The sequence below is a fragment of the Lithobates pipiens genome, unplaced genomic scaffold (assembly GCF_037356315.1).
Source record: "Lithobates pipiens isolate NorthernLeopardFrog02 unplaced genomic scaffold, aLitPip1_a1.2 Scaffold_37, whole genome shotgun sequence".
NCBI lineage: Eukaryota > Metazoa > Chordata > Amphibia > Anura > Ranidae > Lithobates > Lithobates pipiens.
The window spans coordinates 15,789,203-15,807,884 of NW_027507825.1; the positions used below are offsets into that span (position 1 = coordinate 15,789,203).

An 18,682-nucleotide genomic window follows, 5' to 3' on the forward strand; every position below is an offset into this window, starting at 1 on the left:
AGTTACAATACAATTCAATACGACAGGGATCAGAGGGCCCTGGTCGTTGGAGCTTACAATCTAGAAGATATATTATGATTTTTTTTTTGTTAGGTGTATATGGTGAAAGCTATATCAATAAAATCGAATGAATATAGAATTGTTGCTTGGCATAGGTTTTTAGAAGGGCGTAATTTCCTCTCAGCCTAAATAGCTGCAGTTTTACTTATTCCTACGTGTCAGATCCCATTATGGCTCCACCCTAGAGGAACATGAATCATTTGCCCTGTACTCAATCATTTGCGCTTACTCAAGATGGCCACGGACAGAAATGCTAGGTGGGGGTGTTTTTTGTAGTGGTTTTTCGACAATATAAAGCATGGAGACATGGGTGGATGGGGGAGTTTGCTTTCAATATTAAAAATGATGCAGTGAAGATGCCCTTTAAGCACTTCCTACTAGAAAAGCATCACTCTTATTGGTATTTATCAAGCATTCTTGAAGCTTTTTCAAAGCTGCAACATAAACACGCCAAAAATGCTAAAAGGTGCATTAATTAGCATTGCTTCATTCTTCATAATCAACACATGTGTGAACAAGCCATAAAAGATAACAATATAAGTGCCTGGAGATCATTTTGACAAAAGCAGAAACCAACCTTGCTCTACAGCCTTCTCTATGATGCTCCTATTCATATCAATGGCCCGCTCATCCGTCACTATGGCAGCCTTCTTCCCCAGAGCCTGCAGCATGGCCGCCATTGCAATTGCCCCAGGTGGTCCGTCATTCTCCTCTGGAGGTTGGTGCTGGAAGTGGGTGGGGAAGCCGGTGGTTATGAGGATGGATTTGGCATGAGATAGGGACAAACAAGACTTCAGGAGCTCGTCCTGGACAAGAAGGTTCTTTATTCCCCGGTCACCTGGAGGCATATTAAAGTATTAAATTAAGGGAAAGATCAGGTATTGAAATTAAAACTGGTTGCGTTTTGTGATTTTAATGCTTAGGTTTTTGTTTTTTAAATCAGATACATTGTTTGGTAGGGTTGCGCTGATAGCATTTTTTTTTTGTCGGCGAGTATGTGTACCGATTCCAATACCAAGTACCGATACTTTCTGGTGCAATTAGTGGCAATAAATACATATACTGTAAAAGGAGTGCATGCAATTCGAACAGGAATGCGGTGCGATTCCTGTCTGAATTGCATGCAATTTCCCCCACTGCTCCTGTGTGTGTGTAAGCCTGGGTTCACATATATGCAAACACAGACACGGCATGTGTTTCACACCTCATTGCTGTGCCGATCACACGCGATGTCTGTGCAATGTGAATTCAGCCATACAGTTGTATGGCTGAGCTCGCATTGGATTTGCACAAATAAAGTGCAGGAACCGTTATTTTCCCCGCACTGGAATCAGATCGCAAAGGGTGTTCACACCCTTGCGATCTGATTCCTGTCCGAATTGACAGTTCGCACTTCGATCTGTGAACCAATCTGGGGGTGTCATTAACGGTGTATTGACATCCGCAGAGGTTTGCAAAGGGCAGTGTGAAGTGCCTGCGAAGGAGATGTGATGCGAGAACCCGCACTGGTTCCCGCATCGCATATGTGTGAATCGGGGGCTAAAGAAAGGCAGTTTCTGTGCGTATAGAAGGGGGATTAACCACTTGCTTACTGGGCACTTAATCCCCCCTCCTGCCCAGACCAATTTTCAGCTTTCAGCGCTGATGCATTTTGAATGACAATTGCGCGGTCATACAACACTGTACCCAAACGAAATTTTTATCATTTTTTTCCCACAAATAGAGCTTTCTTTTGGTGGTATTTAATTACAGCTGGGAGTTTTATTTTTTGCTAAACAAACAAAAAAAGATGCAAAAAAATAAATAAATAAAAAAATCATGTTTAATAGTTTGTTATAAAACAGGTCATTTTTCTCCTTCATTGAAGTGCGCTGATGAGGCGGCACTGATAGGCTGCACTGGTGGGCACTGATAGGCATAGTTAAGGTGGCACTGATGGGCACAGATAAGGCGGTACTGATGGGCACAGATAAGGCGGCACTGATGGGCACAGATAAGATGGCACGGATGGGTGGCACTAAGGGGCACTGATAGGTACCACTGATAGATGGGACTGATGGGCACTGATGGGCACTGGTAGATGACATTGATGGGCACAGATATGTGGCACTGGGGTGCAGCACCGTTGTTGAGGCATGTTGTGGGCACTGATGGGTGGCACTGACGGGGGGCACTTATTTATTAATGAGGTGGCACTGGCAGGGGGCAGGTGGGCACTGGCAGGGCTGGCCGCGATCGGGACTGATGTCCCGATCACGGCCGCCGGTGATCGGCTGTCAGCGCGAGGAAGAATAATAGCCGATTACCGGCTCCGTTGTATCACATGATCAGCTGTCATTGGCTGACAGCTGATCACGTGGTAAGGGGTCGGGATCGACCCCTTGCTCAGATCCGTAATCAGGCGAGTCTCATAGACTCGCCGATCACAGAGTGCGCCGCGCGCGTCCCTCAGGGGGAGCGCAGGCCGCTCGTGCACGGGGCGGCGTCGATAGACGTAGTCACCGCAAAGGAGATCCGCGCTGTAGCCGTCATTTGGCTATGGCGCGGATCTCTAGTGGTTAAATCGCCATCTAGTGGGCAGTTTAAAAAAATGTTAGAACTCACAGTACATATCTGGCCACATGCAAAATAATCTGCATAGGTGTCCCTGTAGCAATTCAGGGCTGCTGGAGGTGCTCACAGGGCTGAAGGAAAAGATCCGGGAACCTGTGGATATAGGGCAGAAGTGATGCCAGCTTGGGGGCAGACCGCCTCTACATCTCCTCCAACCCTGTGAGCACCTCTAGATCTGTAAGCACCCCCTAATTTGCAACCATCAGCAGACTGGGACACATATATAGATAATTTTGCATGTGGCCAGATATGTACTTGAGTTCTAACATTTTTTAAACTGCCCACTAGATGTCGCTTTAATCCCTTTCTATACACATACACAGGAGCAGTGGGGGAAATCAGAGTGCGATTTGTGCCAATTCATTGTATTACATAGTAACATAGCTAGTTAGGTTAAAAAAAGGGCACAAATCCATCAAGTTCAACCAAGAAAAAAATAGAAAGTAAAACTACAATCCACTAAACACAAATCTATACCTACAGTTGATCCAGAGGAAGGCGAGAAACCCCAGCAAAGCATGCTCCGATTTTCTCCAAATGTCCTTCCTGATCCCCCATTTATTACCACCCTCTGAACTCGTCCTTGTAGCCAGTTATGAGGTCCAAATATGGTTTACACAGAGTTTATTTACCAAGAATGGTGACAGAACTGCTTTTGGCTTTACTGCACTTTGACAAAGTTAGTTCCCGCTCTTCTTTTCAAATCTTTTGTGTTTATGACCATCGTTGCGGCGTTTACCTGGATCCACTCCAATGATTTTCTCCAGTGCTCGGATCTTGTCTGCTGCCCGCTGTGACACCAGGCTGTACTGTAGGGGATCAGAGGAGATCTGAACAACCAGGGGGGTCTGGCCGGAGTTGGACTCTGGTGCTTCCTCATTCTTTATGTCTGTGATGAACATGCAGCCAGGAGAATGTGTGAATGCCAGGGGAGATTCTGGGACAGAGACAAAGGAAAACACGTCAGAAAGTACAGACTGGAACGTTACAATGGTACAAACTGCAATAGAAGATCAGTTGAATGCAGTGGCGTCACTAGGGGGGCTTTTGGGGCTATAGCTCCGAATCTGGGGCCCATAGCCCAGAGTCCCTGCAGGGGTCCCCAAGTGGAGGGGAGGTTCCCTGGGGACCCTGATGTAAGTGGGGGAGGCTCTCGGGGGACCCTGATGTAGGGGGAGGCTCTCGGGGGACCCTGATGTAAGGGAGAGGCTCTCTGGGGACCCTGATGTAAGGGAGAGGCTCTCTGGGGACCCTGATGTAAGGGGGGGCTCTCTGGGGACCCTGATGTAAGGGGGGGCTCTCTGGGGACCCTGATGTAAGGGGGGGCTCTCTGGGGACCCTGATGTAAGGGGGGGCTCTCTGGGGACCCTGATGTAAGGGGGGGCTCTCTGGGGACCCTGATGTAAGGGGGGGCTCTCTGGGGACCCTGATGTAAGGGGGGGCTCTCTGGGGACCCTGATGTAAGGGGGGGCTCTCTGGGGACCCTAATGTAAGGGGGGGCTCTCTGGGGACCCTAATGTAAGTGGGGGCTCTCTGGGGACCCTAATGTAAGTGGGGGCTCTCTGGGGACCCTAATGTAAGTGGGGGCTCTCTGGGGACCCTAATGTAAGTGGGGGCTCTCTGGGGATATATATATATATATATATATATATATATATATATATATATATATATATATATATATATATATATATACATACATACATACATACACACACACACACATACGTATATTACTGTATATACACATGTGTATGCCCCCCCCAAGCATATGACTTTCTTTACTACGCTGCTATGGGCTCTAGCCCCAAATATTTTGTAGACCTAGCAACGCCCCTGGTTGAATGATTTTAAGTGAGAAGATATGATGAGCTTGCTATTTATAAAATTCAAGATAATCACAAGAGTTCTTTTTCCCCCAACTTGGCTGACCAAGATAGACCAGCATACTTTTTTTTTTGTAAATTTTTTTCTTTTTAAGAGAAAGGTATAAACCACATTGTATAATAAAATTGGGACAATGCAAAGTCATACATCTTCACAAACTTACAAAATGCAAAAAATAGAATTACATCTGTATGTACTGAAGTCCATGGCTGCGGTAAGCCTAACCACATGCACAAAGACTACAAAATCTTGTCACCACGGTACATTTTGAGATAGCTACTTTGTCTAACAGTAAACCACTGAGGCACAATGCGAACTTCACATCGGAGTCTTAACAGAAGACATCTACACTATTGGCTGAATACACACTCAAACAGTCTTGTGCACTGGTGTAATGTATGGTTCCTGATAGGGTTGCACCGATACCAGTATTGGTGCCAATACTAAGCATTTGCACAAGTATTAGTACTTGTGCAAATGCTCAGATACCTGAAGCCAATAATTTCAGGCTCGGTTCTTTCAGCTAGCAGCAGGATTGCCCCCACTGGCAGCTGAAATGAAAAAAAACAAACAAAACCGTCAATTATCGGTTGTTAAGGAGCAGGGCCGTTTGACTTCTTCAGCCGTCAGTGGGGTTCCCCTGTTTGACAGCTGAAGTGTAAACAAAGTCCCAGCAATTGGAGCTGTCAATAATTTTTTTTTTTTTTTAAAGAAGCCAATGTTTCTCAACAACATTGCTCAGCCGCTGAAACAGGAAGATACAAAAAGAAACATTGTTTCTTTTTGCATCTTTTTGTTTATTCATCTACAGAGCAAAGTGATGCAATTCGATCCACAGATGAAGTCAGTCTAAAGTAACCTGTCAAGTAAAAAATAAAAATAAATTGTATTTGTGTTCATTAAATGTTCCTCTGTTTAAGCCCTTATTAGCTCTTGATTTACTCTAATCAGCCCTAATTAACTCCCTATTCTCCTTCTCTATTTAACTATTATTTTCCTGCCGATTTTTGTTGTTGTTTACTTTTAATTTTATAAACTATTAATAAATCTTTTTTTTCGGTTGCTCAGTTCATTCATATTTTTACACCTTTAACATATTTACACTTTTCACACTGGATGTGAATGTAATTGGTATCAGCGAATACAAAAAAAAAGACTAATCGGTACTTGTAAAAAAAAATTGCATTGGTGCTTCCCCAGTTCCCGACCTCCACCAATTGGAGGAAATTACTTTGCAACCCAGAAAATAGGATTTAGCTTTCCAGGCAATTGGTATGAGAATATCACTTCCCCAGAAAAGGGACGGACATAAAAGGACTAAAAGGAAAGAAGAAAAGAAAGAAAAGAAAGGAGTGTGCCAACGCTGCATACCCAGACCACTATCTAGACTAAGTGGGCCTGGGTATCTCCCATCAAATACTGAATCCAGGGGCACCAGATTTTCTCGAAAAATTTGAGTTTGTCATTTAGTATTGCGGATAGCCGCCCATTAATCTTTATCCAAGACAGTTTAGCCCGTACCAAATCTAAAGGTATCACTGCCAACCTCCATGAACTTGCTATCTTTGCCACCACAAAAATAAATTAGATCAACTTGTGTAAATGTCTCGGGGCATTCTCCACAGGGCCACACAACAATGCCTGTATCGGAGATTTTTTTCAGATTTGAGTGAGAAAATCAATAAAATAATAGATTATGATCCAAAAAATTTTAACCTTGGGGCATTGCCACCAGGGACGTGCAGTCAGGTGAGGCAGGGCCATGAACCATGAACTTAAAAAAAAAAAAAAATCGAGCTTCGAGGGTCGTAGCTTGGTGACCTGGGGTCACAGAGACCTAAAATTGGGAGGTATGTAGCCTAAGTCCTACCCCATCACTGGTAGGTTGGGGCTCATATGACCTATGGTTCCAAACATACGGGGCTCCTTGCACAGTCTGTCAGAAGCTACATACAGAGCAGCCACTTTAAATACAAGCTGGCACACTCTGCAGCAGACTGAGAGGATGAGCTCACAGTGCCTCTCCTCACTTCTTGTGAGAGGCACTGAGCTCAATGGACAGCTTGGAGTCTTGGACTAATGGTAAAGTACCACTGGTCCCAGCTGTCCAATAAAAATGCTTCAGTGGAGGCACGCTTCTCACTGCAGTGTCATAGAAGGGGCATGTGTCTAAAAGACAAATTCTCCCTTCCAGCCCAGCTTTCTTAACTTCTTAATTTACAAAAGTCAAATACACTTTGCACTGCAAGTGCACTTGGAAGTACAGTCGCTGTAAATCTGAGGGGTAGATATGAAATGGGGGGGAAGCTCTGCTGATTTTATCATCCAATCATGTGCAAGCTAATATGCTGTTTTGTATTTTCCTTGCATGTCCCCCTCGGATTTAGGGTCCGTTCACACAGGGGCAACACGACTTGTAGGCGACTTGAGTGAGGCAACTTGTACACGACTTGAGATCACAGCGCGACTTGGGACGACTTCAACACGACTTGTGATGACTTCAACTTGACTTGGGACGACTTACAAGTCGCCCCAGGCCAGGCGACTTTTGCCGTGGCCAAGCAGAGAATGAGCTCAAGGGGGAACTCCACGCCAAATTTCTGAAAAAAATTTGGCGTGGGTTCCCCCTCCGAGAGCATACCAGGCCCTTAGGTCTGGTATGGATTCCAAGGGGATCCCCCCAGATCCACACCAGACCCTTATCCGAGCACGCTACCCGGCCGGCCAGGAAAGGGGGTGGGGACGAGCGGGCGCCCCCCCCTCCTGAGCCGTACCAGGCCGCGTGCCCTCAACATGGGGGGGTGCCTTGGGGGAGGGGGGGCGTGCGGCCACCCACCCCAAAGCACCTTGTCCCCATGTCGATGAGGACAAGGGCCTCTTCCCGACAACCCTGGCCGTTGGTTGTCGGGGTCTGCGGGCGGGGGGCTTATCGGAATCCGGGAGCCCCCTTTAATAAGGGGGCCCCCGGATACCGGCCCCCCACCCTATGTGAATGAGTATGGGGTACAATGTACCCCTACCCATTCACCTGTGAAAAAAAAGTACAAAAAAAAAACACAACACAGGGAAAAAATATTTTATTGCACAGCTCTGGGGGTCTTCCGTCTTCGGGGGTCTTTTTTGCCGGACTCCTCCGCTATCTTCTTGTAGCTCTTTTGCTAGCGGAGGAGTCCGGCTTTCTTCCTCACCGCCGGCCTCTTCTCCCGACTTCGGGGGTCTTGTCCCCCTCTTCGGTTCTTCTGCCGGGCCACCGCGCCTTCTTATAGCTCTTTTAGAGGCGGTGGCCCGGTCTTCTGTCGCCGCCGTCGCCGCCGCCTTCCGTTCTTCTCCTTCTTTTTCTCCTGGAGATGTTGACTCGACGAGCTATCCGGCCGCAATGCCAGGGACGCGCTGCGCTGCCACTTATATAGGGACAATGGGGCGATGTCACATGGGTTGATGTCACATGGGTTGGTCACATGGGTTGATGTCACATGGTAAGGGGGCTGGGTCACCATGTGACATCAACCCATGTGACCAACCCATGTGACATCAACCCATGTGACACCGCCCCATTGTCCCTATATAAGTGGCAGCGGAGCGCGTCCCTGGCATTGTGGCCGGAGAGAGCGTCGTGTCAACATCTCCTGGAGAAGAAGAAGAACGGAAGGCGGCGGCGGCGGCGACAGAAGACCGGGCCACCGCCTCTAAAAGAGCTATAAGAAGGCGTGGTGGCCCGGCAGAAGAACCGAAGAGGGGGACAAGACCCCCGAAGTCGGAAGAAGAGGCCGGCGGCGAGGAAGAAAGCCGGACTCCTCCGCTAGCAAAAGAGCTACAAGAAGATAGCGGAGGAGTCCGGCGAGAAGACCCCCGAAGACGGAAGACCCCCGGAGCTGTGCAATAAAATATTTTAACCCTGTGTTGTGTTTTTTTTTGTACTTTATTTCACAGGTGAATGGGTAGGGGTACATTGTACCCCATACTCATTCACATAGGGTGGGGGGCCGGGATCCGGGGGCCCCCTTATTAAAGGGGGCTCGCGGATTCCGATAAGCCCCCCGCCTGCAGACCCCGACAACCAACGGCCAGGGTTGTCGGGAAGAGGCCCTTGTCCTCATCAACATGGGGACAAGGTGCTTTGGGGTGGGGGGGCGCACGCCCCCCCTCCCCCAAGGCACCCCCCCATGTTGAGGGCACGCGGCCTGGTACGGCTCAGGAGGGGGGGGGCCGCCCGCTCGTCCCCACCCCCTTTCCTGGCCGGACGGGTAGCGTGCTCGGATAAGGGTCTGGTGTGGATCTGGGGGGGACCCCCACGCCGTTTTTTCGGCGTAGGGGGTTCCCCTTGGAATCCATACCAGACCTAAGGGCCTGGTATGCTCTCGGAGGGGGAACCCACGCCAAATTTTTTTCAGAAATTTGTCGTGGAGTTCCCTCTTGAGAGCTGATAATTCTGTCAGAGTCGCCTCCGTATAGACGGAGATCCGACTTGGAGGCGATCTCCATTGAAATCAATGGGTACCAGTCGCCTACAAGTCGGATAGAAGTAGTACAGGAACCTTTTCTGAAGTCGGAGCGACTTCAGTAGACGGCTCTCATTCACTTACATTGCTTTTTAAATGTTGTCCGACCTGAGGCGACTAGGGGCGACCTGAAGTCGGATCAGGAGTTGCCCCTGTGTGAACGGACCCTTACAGCAACTGCACTTCCAAGTGCACTTGTAGTGCAAAATGGATTTGCCTTTCGTAAATTATAAATTCTTTATTTTCATAATATAGTGATACAGTCTTTCATTTCTAGACACATACACATCTACATCTTATATTTAAACCAAGCCGTTCATAATTTCATCGTGCTAGATTTCTCCTATTACATTACCTATTTCCTTATATTCACTATTATTATTTTTTTTTATTTTTTTCCCCCTTAACCTGGTATAGCCCTGGTTATTTATCTTTGAAGAAAAAGAAGCAAATAATAAAACAACAGAAAATGAGAAAACGAAGAGAGAGAGAAATAAATAAATAAATAAATAAATAATAAAATGTTCTCCTTTAACCTCCTCCCCCTCTCCCATCCCCCTCCTCCCCCACCCCTCCCCAAGAAAGAAAAAGAAAAAAAAACTAAAACATACAGGGATCAGCATCTACTGGTTTTGTTCCCTATATAAAATATAGGGTTTCCATACTTCATGATACCTATCTTCTTGCTCTTTCAGTATCATAGTCAGATTTTCCATTTGTTGAATCTCCGATACCCTGCTCATCCATTGTGATTTGGTTGGAGCCAGCGTCGTTTTCCATAAAACTGGAATACATGCTTTTGCTGCTGTAAGCAAATGCCTTAAGAAAGATTTTTTATATTTTTCTATAGATAACGGAACATCGTGCAATAGAAAAGCCGCCGGATTTTCCCCAAGAGACACATCTGTTATTTCCTTTACTGTTTCCGATACCATCTTCCAGAAATCTTTTACCCCGGTACACTCCCAGAATATGTGTAATAAGGTTCCCTCGGCTCTCTGGCAGCGCCAGCACAAATTTGATACTTGTGGGTATATCCGGTGCAATACTTCTGGGGTCCTGTACCATCTAGACAAAATTTTGTAGCCCCCTTCTTGGTATCTAGTTGCTATCGACGCCTTATGTGTGAACATGAAGATCTTATTTTTCTGTAAGTCTGAGAAAGTGACTCCCAGGTCCCTCTCCCATGCTCGTATAAAAGTTAGGTCTTGTGAAGCTTCTTGTTCCATCTGCAATACGTACATTGATGAGAGGGAATGTTTCAGTGGTTCACCTTTTAAGCATATCTGTTCAAACTCAGATAATGTCCTGATCACCGGTATTCTCTGCCTACTTATTCGCAGAAACGCATTTAACTGTACTCGCCTAAATGGGTCCAAGTCCTCCCTAAATTCTTGTTCGATCTCTTCCTTATACATTACATGATTATCAATTGAGAAATGTATAATCCTACTGATTCCCTTTCGTCTTAAATCCCTAAAAACCTTATCTGTTAAACCTGGCTGGAAACCCGGAGTGCCCAGTACTGGTATCATAGGGCTTGGATGTTCTGATATCCTGGTTTTCTTAAATAGCTTTTGGACTACCTGTAGTGTGGCACCCACTGTCGGATGTCTCCGTACTTCCTGTGGTATTTCTACATCTGAGAGCCACACTATTCCTTCCAATGGTATCGGGATTGTTGCTTGTTCCATATCGATCCAAGGTTTTTCTTTTTGAATTCTACACCAATCTATTACCCGTGTTAGATGTGATGCCTCATAGTAGCCTACTGGATCTGGGAATCCTACCCCTCCTCTCTCTTTAGGTAATATCAAAATGTCCCTACGTATTCTCGCTTTTTTACCTGCCCATATAAATTTTATGAATCTTGATCTCAAATCCCTCAGATATCTTCCCGGGAGCTTTATCGGTAGAGTTTGGAACAAATATAACAACCTCGGCATTACGTTCATTTTGATTATATTGATTCTCCCAAACCATGTAAAAACCGTTTTGTCCCACCGTTCTAGATCTAGCTTAATCTGACGTATTAATGGGATAAAGTTTAGTTCCAACAGTCTGTTCAACTTGTTTGATATTTTAGTCCCTAAATAACATATATGGGAATCCGTCCATCTAAACGCGAAATGCGCCGCTAGCTGAGATTTCATTTCATTATTCATTTCTACTCCCATCGCTTCCGATTTGCTATAATTTACTTTAAAGTTAGATATCTCTCCATATATGCGAAGCTCCAGTAACAAAGAAGGTAAAGAAATCCCTGGGGAGGTTATAAAAAACATCAGATCGTCCGCATATGCGGCCAATTTATGTTCATCATTTTTTCTTATTGAAATGCCCTGAATATCCGGGTTAGCCCGGATTGTTCTCAAAAAGGGTTCTAATGTAAGAATAAATATGATAGGGGAGAGTGGACATCCCTGACGCGTTCCATTCCTTATACAGAATGGTTCAGACATTGTCTCATTTATTTTTACCCTAGCTTTTGGGCAGGAATATAAACTATCAATCCAATTCTGTATCCCCTTTTTCAATCCTATATGCTGTAGCGTTGCTCTCAAGAATGTCCAGTCGACCCTATCAAATGCCTTTTCCGCATCTGCCGATATAAGTACTAGCGGTTTTTGATAGTGTTGTGCTATATATAGAGCATCAATAACTCTCTGCGTATTTTCTCTTCCCTCCCTGCCAGGGGTAAAACCTACTTGATCTGGATGTATTAATGCTGGAATAAATGGCAAGAGTCTATTCGCTAGTATTTTTGTTAAAATCTTAAGGTCTACATTTAATAAGGAAATTGGGCGGTAACTGGCACATTGAGTTGGGTCTTTCCCTTCTTTTGCAATCACTGTTATATGAGCCATTAGTGTTTCTGGTCGCATCCTTTGCCCCTCTCGTATTGAGTTATAAGCCTCTATGAATTTTGGTGCCAATTTTTCAAAAAAGATCTTATAATAAAGTAATGTATACCCATCCGGGCCAGGGGCCTTTCCGGGTTTCATTTCTTTAATGGCTTCTGACAGTTCCTCTACTGTAATTGGTCCATCTATGTTTTCTGCTTCTTCTTCGAGAAGCTTAGGCATACCCGATGCCATTATATATTCTTTTGCCTTTTCCCCTCTAGAAGGTAACCCCACCTTTGGCCGTCGATCTTCAATTTGATATAGGGTAGTATAATAATCTCTAAATGCTTTCGCGATAGCCTGTGATGAGTTAACTAACACATCTCCTTGGGTTTTAATTCTCTCAATATAATTTCGTGCTCTCGTTTCTCTGAGCGCATTTGCCAGCACTCTGCTGGGTTTATTTCCATATTCATAATATATTTGTCTGCACCGAGTTAATTTTGCTTTTGCTTTATCCGTCAATAACAAGTTCAATTCTTCCCGTAACCTCAATAATTTTTCTTCAGTTTGTTGCAACTGCGATTTCTTATGTACTGATTCAAGTGTCCGGATCTCTTCCAGCAGAGTATCTAGTTTAGCGCCCAGAGCCCGTTTCCTTTGTGCTCCTAAAGAGATAAGAATTCCTCTGATATAACATTTGTGTGCCTCCCATCTACATAGCAGGGTTACCTCCTCTGATTCATTTGCTATAAAAAATAGTTCCAATTCCTGGGCTATTTGGTTCTCGTACTCTGGTTCTCTCTTGCCTTTCGTAAATAACCCCCGATGTGTATAAGATTTACCCACAATCCCATGTATTTCTCACACAGTTAAGAAGGAGAATGAGAATCTGCTGCTGCTGAAAAGGCACAAGCCAAATCATATATTTATATACTATATGTTATCAGCTAAATTATTATTTATCTATTTACTGTGAAATTACTGGTTGGAAGTTAGAACTTCAAGCTTCAGTAATTTGTCTGTTAAAGAGGAAGTAAACCCTGATGAGTTTACTTCCTCTTTCATTCCCTGCATCGCATAGTAGTCCATTATGTGTCACTTACCTGACACAGGAGCCAGCGAAGTCGCCGCTGTCCCCTGTAGTCCGCCGCATCCATTTTGTTGGTGGGGTCTCGCAGCTCCGCCGCTGTCATTCGGCGAAGCCGCGATGACGTCACTCCCGCGAATGCGCACGGGAGTCGACACGCGCGGCAGCTCCATTCTTGGAAATGCCGCGCTCAGTGCGCATGCGCCGTAGACAGCGGTGCCCGTTTTCGGGCAAATATCTCCTAAACCATATAGGTTTAGGAGATATTGCTTGGACCTACAGGTAAGCCTTAATCTAGGCTTACCTGTAGATCAAAGTGGTTTGTAAGGGTTTACAACCACTTTAAGCCACCTGCTTGAGTACAGACTTTGAAAATATAGTAAATTACCTTAAGAACAATATATAATCTCAGAGATCCTAGGGAATAAAGTGGTGGAAATTGCATTTCTTTATGTAACACGGTATTTGCAAAGCAACTTTTTTAAACACTTTTTTTTGAGAAAAAAAAACAGTTCATGAATAAAAAAACAAAAAACAAAAAAAAAAAAAACACGTTAGCCTGATTTAATAAATATATACCTAGATACCAAGTAAATAAATAGATACCCAACATGTCACACTTTAAAACTGCGCACACTTGTGGAATGGCACCAAACTTCATTACTTATAAATCTACATAGGTGATGCAAATTTTTTTTTATAGGTTACATGTTTAGAGTTACAGAGGAGGTCTAGTGCTAGAATTATTGCTCTCGTTCTAACGATTAGGGCGTATGTAACATGTGTGTATCTGGCTCTGATACTATCCAGTGCCTCACCAGCCACTGACCTCACCAAACGTTCCTGGATTCTGTGCACCGGCTGCCTGGTTCTTACGGACTCTTGTCCATCTGACCATGCATCCGAGATCCTGCATCTGCCAGCTGGCCCGTCTTCAGTTCCACTTTTCCTACAAGACATGGATTTCCTACAGGCACCCGTGCCACTCTGTGCCCTGTTATACCCTGTCATCATCTCTAATAGAAACTGGACAAGAGGTGTAAGGAAAGCCCTCCCATCAACCTGGCCTCAACCAGGTACGTGACTTCTACATAAAAAAAAACTGTATAACATGTGAATACCCCGATACGCACTGCAGCTTATGACTGCTTCCACACCAGTGACACCGCAAGCCCAGAAGACGGGGACATCGCTGGGCTGAGCCTCTACTGGATCACCATAATCTGTTTTCTGAAGATCCTTTATACCCAGAAGATCTAGAAATAGACATGCACAAACACAGGTCAGGACATTTGGATATTATAGAAAAACTATAACTATAAGAATACAGCTTTAATATAATAAAACCAGATTTAATACAACAAACATAGGACTCACAACATGTAGTCTCATCTGTCCATCTCCCTCTTCAATGTGTTTTGCCCCACTAAGGGCTAAATCATGTCCATGATCAAGACCTTAGTGGCGTGAAATGTCTTGAAGCAGGAGGTGGACAGGTTAGGAATCCTCTATTTGTTAAATGAAAATGGCTTTTACAGTGAAGGCATTCGTGTGCAGCCCGTTCATTTCTACTTTATAAACAGCACAGATGAGTGGGAATGCGTTCTTGGGCATGTACCTGATGGGAACCAGAGGTACAGGGAAAGAGGAAAGTTGACAGCCGCATAGTTACTATTCTTTCCAACAATTATATGGCTTAGAGCCTCCTGTGAGAAGCAGTGAGACTGGAGGGGTCCGATCCTGACCCGCCCCCCCCCCCCCCCCCCGCCCTCCATTTGCCCCACGCTAATTCAGAGCTAGAGGTCTACAGTCAGTGGCAATCGTGAGTTTTGCTGATGCAGAGCTATAGGTATGTCTCGGCTTGGGGTGTGTTGGACCTCCAAATAGAGGCTTCTGCTTCCACACAGATAGCAAGAGTCCTTCTCTATAGGATTCTATATAGGCGGCCAGTGAATTGAGGGCGCATGAGCGCCACCCCCACATCCATGCGCCCGGCCCCTTTCAGGATGCCAGGTGCATGGATTCCAATGGCGGGGTGTTTTTTTTTTCTAAGCACCTGATTAGAGCCAGAGGCTCTAATAGGCTTCAAAAAAGGGTGGCCTCGGGGGGGCACAGAGTGCGCCCTGATCTTACCCAATTGTGTCACCATAGCGAATACATTTTTGTATTTGGAAACTACAGTGCCTCCACGCCAATCAAGAAGGCATGTTGCGAGACCCATTTCTCGATTGGCCAAAGTGCCAGGAGATTATATTGGATGTCCAGTGCTTTGGCGGTAGAGGAGACACAGAGCGGAGGAAGCCTGAGGAGCGGACATTGGAGCCGCCGCTGCTGTCCGCACTGTGGAGGAGAGTGGAGACACAGGAGGGGGGGGGGGGGTCTATATACCCTATCTATCTGTAATGCTGAGCTATATACCCTGATCTGTGAGGCTGATCTATATACTCTGCCATGTGATGCTGATCTGTATACTCTGTGCTGCGATTTTGGGGCTATATACCCTGTCCTGTGATGCTGAGCTGTATACTCCTGACACTATGGGTGGAAGCAGGTGGAATACAGGGGATGGAGTAGGTGGATTCTATAAGGGGTGTGGGTTTATGTGAAGTGGGAGGGATCAAAAAGGAAGGGCAGGCCCCTCCCATCCTAAAACTTCACCAGCCACGCCCCCCCCCCCATCCTAAAACTTCATTAGCCGCCACTGATTCTGACAGAGGGTAGGCTTTTCTACTCAGGCTGTGGCTGTTTTATGCTATAGATAGAAAACAAACTGTAAGACATTGAACACCTTTTGAAAGCATTTAGCTGATTTAAAACTAGAGGTTAAAGTGGGGTACCCCCTAAAAAAAAAAAAAATTTAAAGTCAGCAGCTACAAATACTCCAGCTGCTGGCTTTTAATAATCGGACACTTACCTGCCCCAGGGTCCAGCGATGCGGGGGAACGAAGCCCCCCCCTCCTCGCTCCCCGCTCCGCCGTCATGCATACTGTGGGCACCCGGCTGTGGCTTCACAGCCGGGCACCCACTGCGCATGCGCGAGCGGCGCAGGGCGCCGTGATACGCCTTACAGTCACCTGGGACACATGACAGGTCCCAGGTGAATGTGCGGCGCGAGGGGAAGTGATGTCACCAGCCCGGGCAATGAAGAAGGCAGATTACGAGGGACCCCCTAGCAACCAGTATTTAGAGGTGAGTAAAAAAATTTTTTTTTTCCAATTATTTTTTTTTGATTTTTTTTTTACGAATTTTAAGTAGTTTTAATTTTTTGGTGGCAACACCACTTTAAACTGGGAGTTATGGGAAGGTCATATGGCAGTTGGTGATAAATTATACCAACAGACTCCTGGTCTCATTTTCTCATTAAAAGATAAAAAAAACAAAAAAAAAACATATTTTTCTCACCTTCCTAAGACCCAATTCAAGCTGGCATTTTTGCCCTTGTCATCGCCTTGCTGGTGGTAAAGCGACTTAAACACCCCGGACTCTTACATTAATGAAAGTTATTATCCCAAAACATTTCAAAAATCCCAAATGCCAGCGATGAAGCAACATCAGAGAAACAGCTCCTTGGCATGGGCAGTGAGAGAGTGATGCTATAGGAGAGGGTGGGTTGAAGCCTTAGTGATTCTGGCAATAGAGAGCTGTCACCTATACATTAGCAAATGTGAGTCTTATATTGTGCAGCAGTGCCAAAAACCCTGTCATGGGGATTGGTAATGTTATGCTAAAGCTCAATAGTTCTGGCAGCAGCAGTGTGATATTGCTGTTAACACAGCCCACTGGCAGGAGTTTCAGCTGGGAATTGGTATGAATCGAAATGTATCACTTTCTTTTAGAATTAGAAAATTTTTATATGTAGAATATAATGGTTTTGGATTAATTTTATTTTATTTACTTTATTTCATATGAATTCACACAAAAAATCCTAGTTTTACAAATAAAGATTTTATACATGACAAAGGAACCCCAGAGCACTCAGAGATAGTTCAAGAGAGCACAATAAAGAACCTTGCTTGCTTTCTCAGTTTTTCTGATTGAAACCTCGTAGTGGGCCTAACTGATAGGGAAGAAGTCACTGCACAGATGACTAATTGGTGTCCCATGAACATGAAACCAGGTCCTCTCAGCACACCGCTAAAAAGACAATGCTAATGTTGTGAAAAGAAGAATAAAGCTTCTGCGGACTACACAGAAAATTATATCAAAGTAATATGTAATAGTTCAAATTTAGATGACTAAAAAAAAAAAAAAAAAAAAAAAAAAAAAAAAAAACATAAAATGTTATAGTAGCCCTGACCATAAAAGACAAAGATTTTACATTTGTATAAATCCACTTAAAACTACTAAAACCAAATCTCAAGCCACTGACCTGGGGAGCCGATATGGATGGGGGCCCCATGATACTGTTTCATAGGATGCGTTGCTATCGCTGCTGCATCTAATTTGTCCTGAGGAATCGGCCGCATGGTGACCACTAGATTGCAGGAGAAGTTGCCCACCCTGTGGCAGGGGATAGCTGTCTTCAGAAGAGAGACAATTCACACGGAGACTAAAGGGATGGAACTCAATAGGAATGTATCATCATTCATACACTCTTAGAGCCTTGTGATCAGTAAACAGGGCCCCACCTAAAAACACTGCCTCTTCAGGGACGTACAGTCATGGGAGGAAGGTGAGGCAGAGCCATGAACATAAAAAAAAAAAAAAAAAACACCACTGGTCAAAATTTGGGGTTCCTATTATCTGTGGCTCTGGAGATACGGGCCTCACTGCGCAGCCTGTCAGAAGCTACATACAGAGTGGCCAGTTTAAGTACAAGCTGGCAATCTCTGTTTGCCGCAGACTGAGAAGATGAGCTCCCAGTGCCTTTCCTTACTTCTTGTCAGAGGCACTGAGCTCAATGGACAGCTTGGAGTCTTGGACCAATGATAAAGCAACATTGGCCCAAACTGTCCAATAAAAATGCTGCAGTGGAGGCATGCCTGTCACTGCAGTGTCATAGAAGGGGCATGTGTCTAAAATACAAATGATCCCTTCCAGCCCAGCCCTCTTAAATACAAGGGAAAAACGTGGATGTGTATAAGATTTACCCACAATCCCATGTTTTTCTCACACATTTAAGAGGAAGAATCTGCTGCTGCTGAAAAGGTACTGTTATAATTAAGCTAAACCATATATTATTATGCTATATGTTATAACTTCAAACTTCAGTAATTTGTCTGTTACGTCACCTGCTTGAGTACAGATTTTGGAAAATTACCTTAAAAACAATATATAATAATTATTTCTATATTACTTTCTTATGGTCATTGACCCATTAAATGTATTTGTGCAGCAATTTTTCAAACGTGTTTTTTTTTTTGGAAAGAAAAACAGTTTAATGAATAAAAAAAAACAAAAAAAACAGTAAAGTTAGCCAGATTTTTTTGTATAATGTGAAAGACGATATTACGCCGAGTAACTACATACCTAACATGTCACGCTTTAAAGAGGAAGTAAACCCTGATGAGTTTACTTCCTCTTTCATTCCCTGCAAAGGCAAAGCATAATGGACTACTATGCGTCGCATAGAAGCCCATTATGTGTCACTTACCTGACACAGGAGCCAGCGATGTCACCGCTGTCCCCTGTAGTCCGCCGCATCCATCTTGTTGGTGGGGTCTCGCAGCTCCGCCGCTGTCATTCGG

The 18,682-nt window shown here is 44.9% G+C and overlaps 1 protein-coding gene across 4 annotated transcripts in view; it reads right to left on the reverse strand.

Annotated features, from left to right (window-relative positions):
* DGLUCY (D-glutamate cyclase) overlaps nt 1-18,682 on the reverse strand; it is a 47,820-nt gene that overhangs the window by 17,551 nt on the left and 11,587 nt on the right. For 3 of the 4 annotated variants that reach the window (XM_077466761.1, XM_077466759.1, XM_077466762.1), the window contains 4 exons: nt 17,365-17,515; nt 14,117-14,251; nt 3,413-3,610; nt 638-898 (listed from right to left, as the gene is read on the reverse strand). In XM_077466761.1, the coding sequence (XP_077322887.1) occupies nt 638-898; nt 3,413-3,610; nt 14,117-14,251; nt 17,365-17,515 (745 nt within the window). The remainder of the gene's footprint in view (nt 1-637; nt 899-3,412; nt 3,611-14,116; nt 14,252-17,364; nt 17,516-18,682) is intronic. The other variant, XM_077466760.1, reaches the window with a different exon arrangement.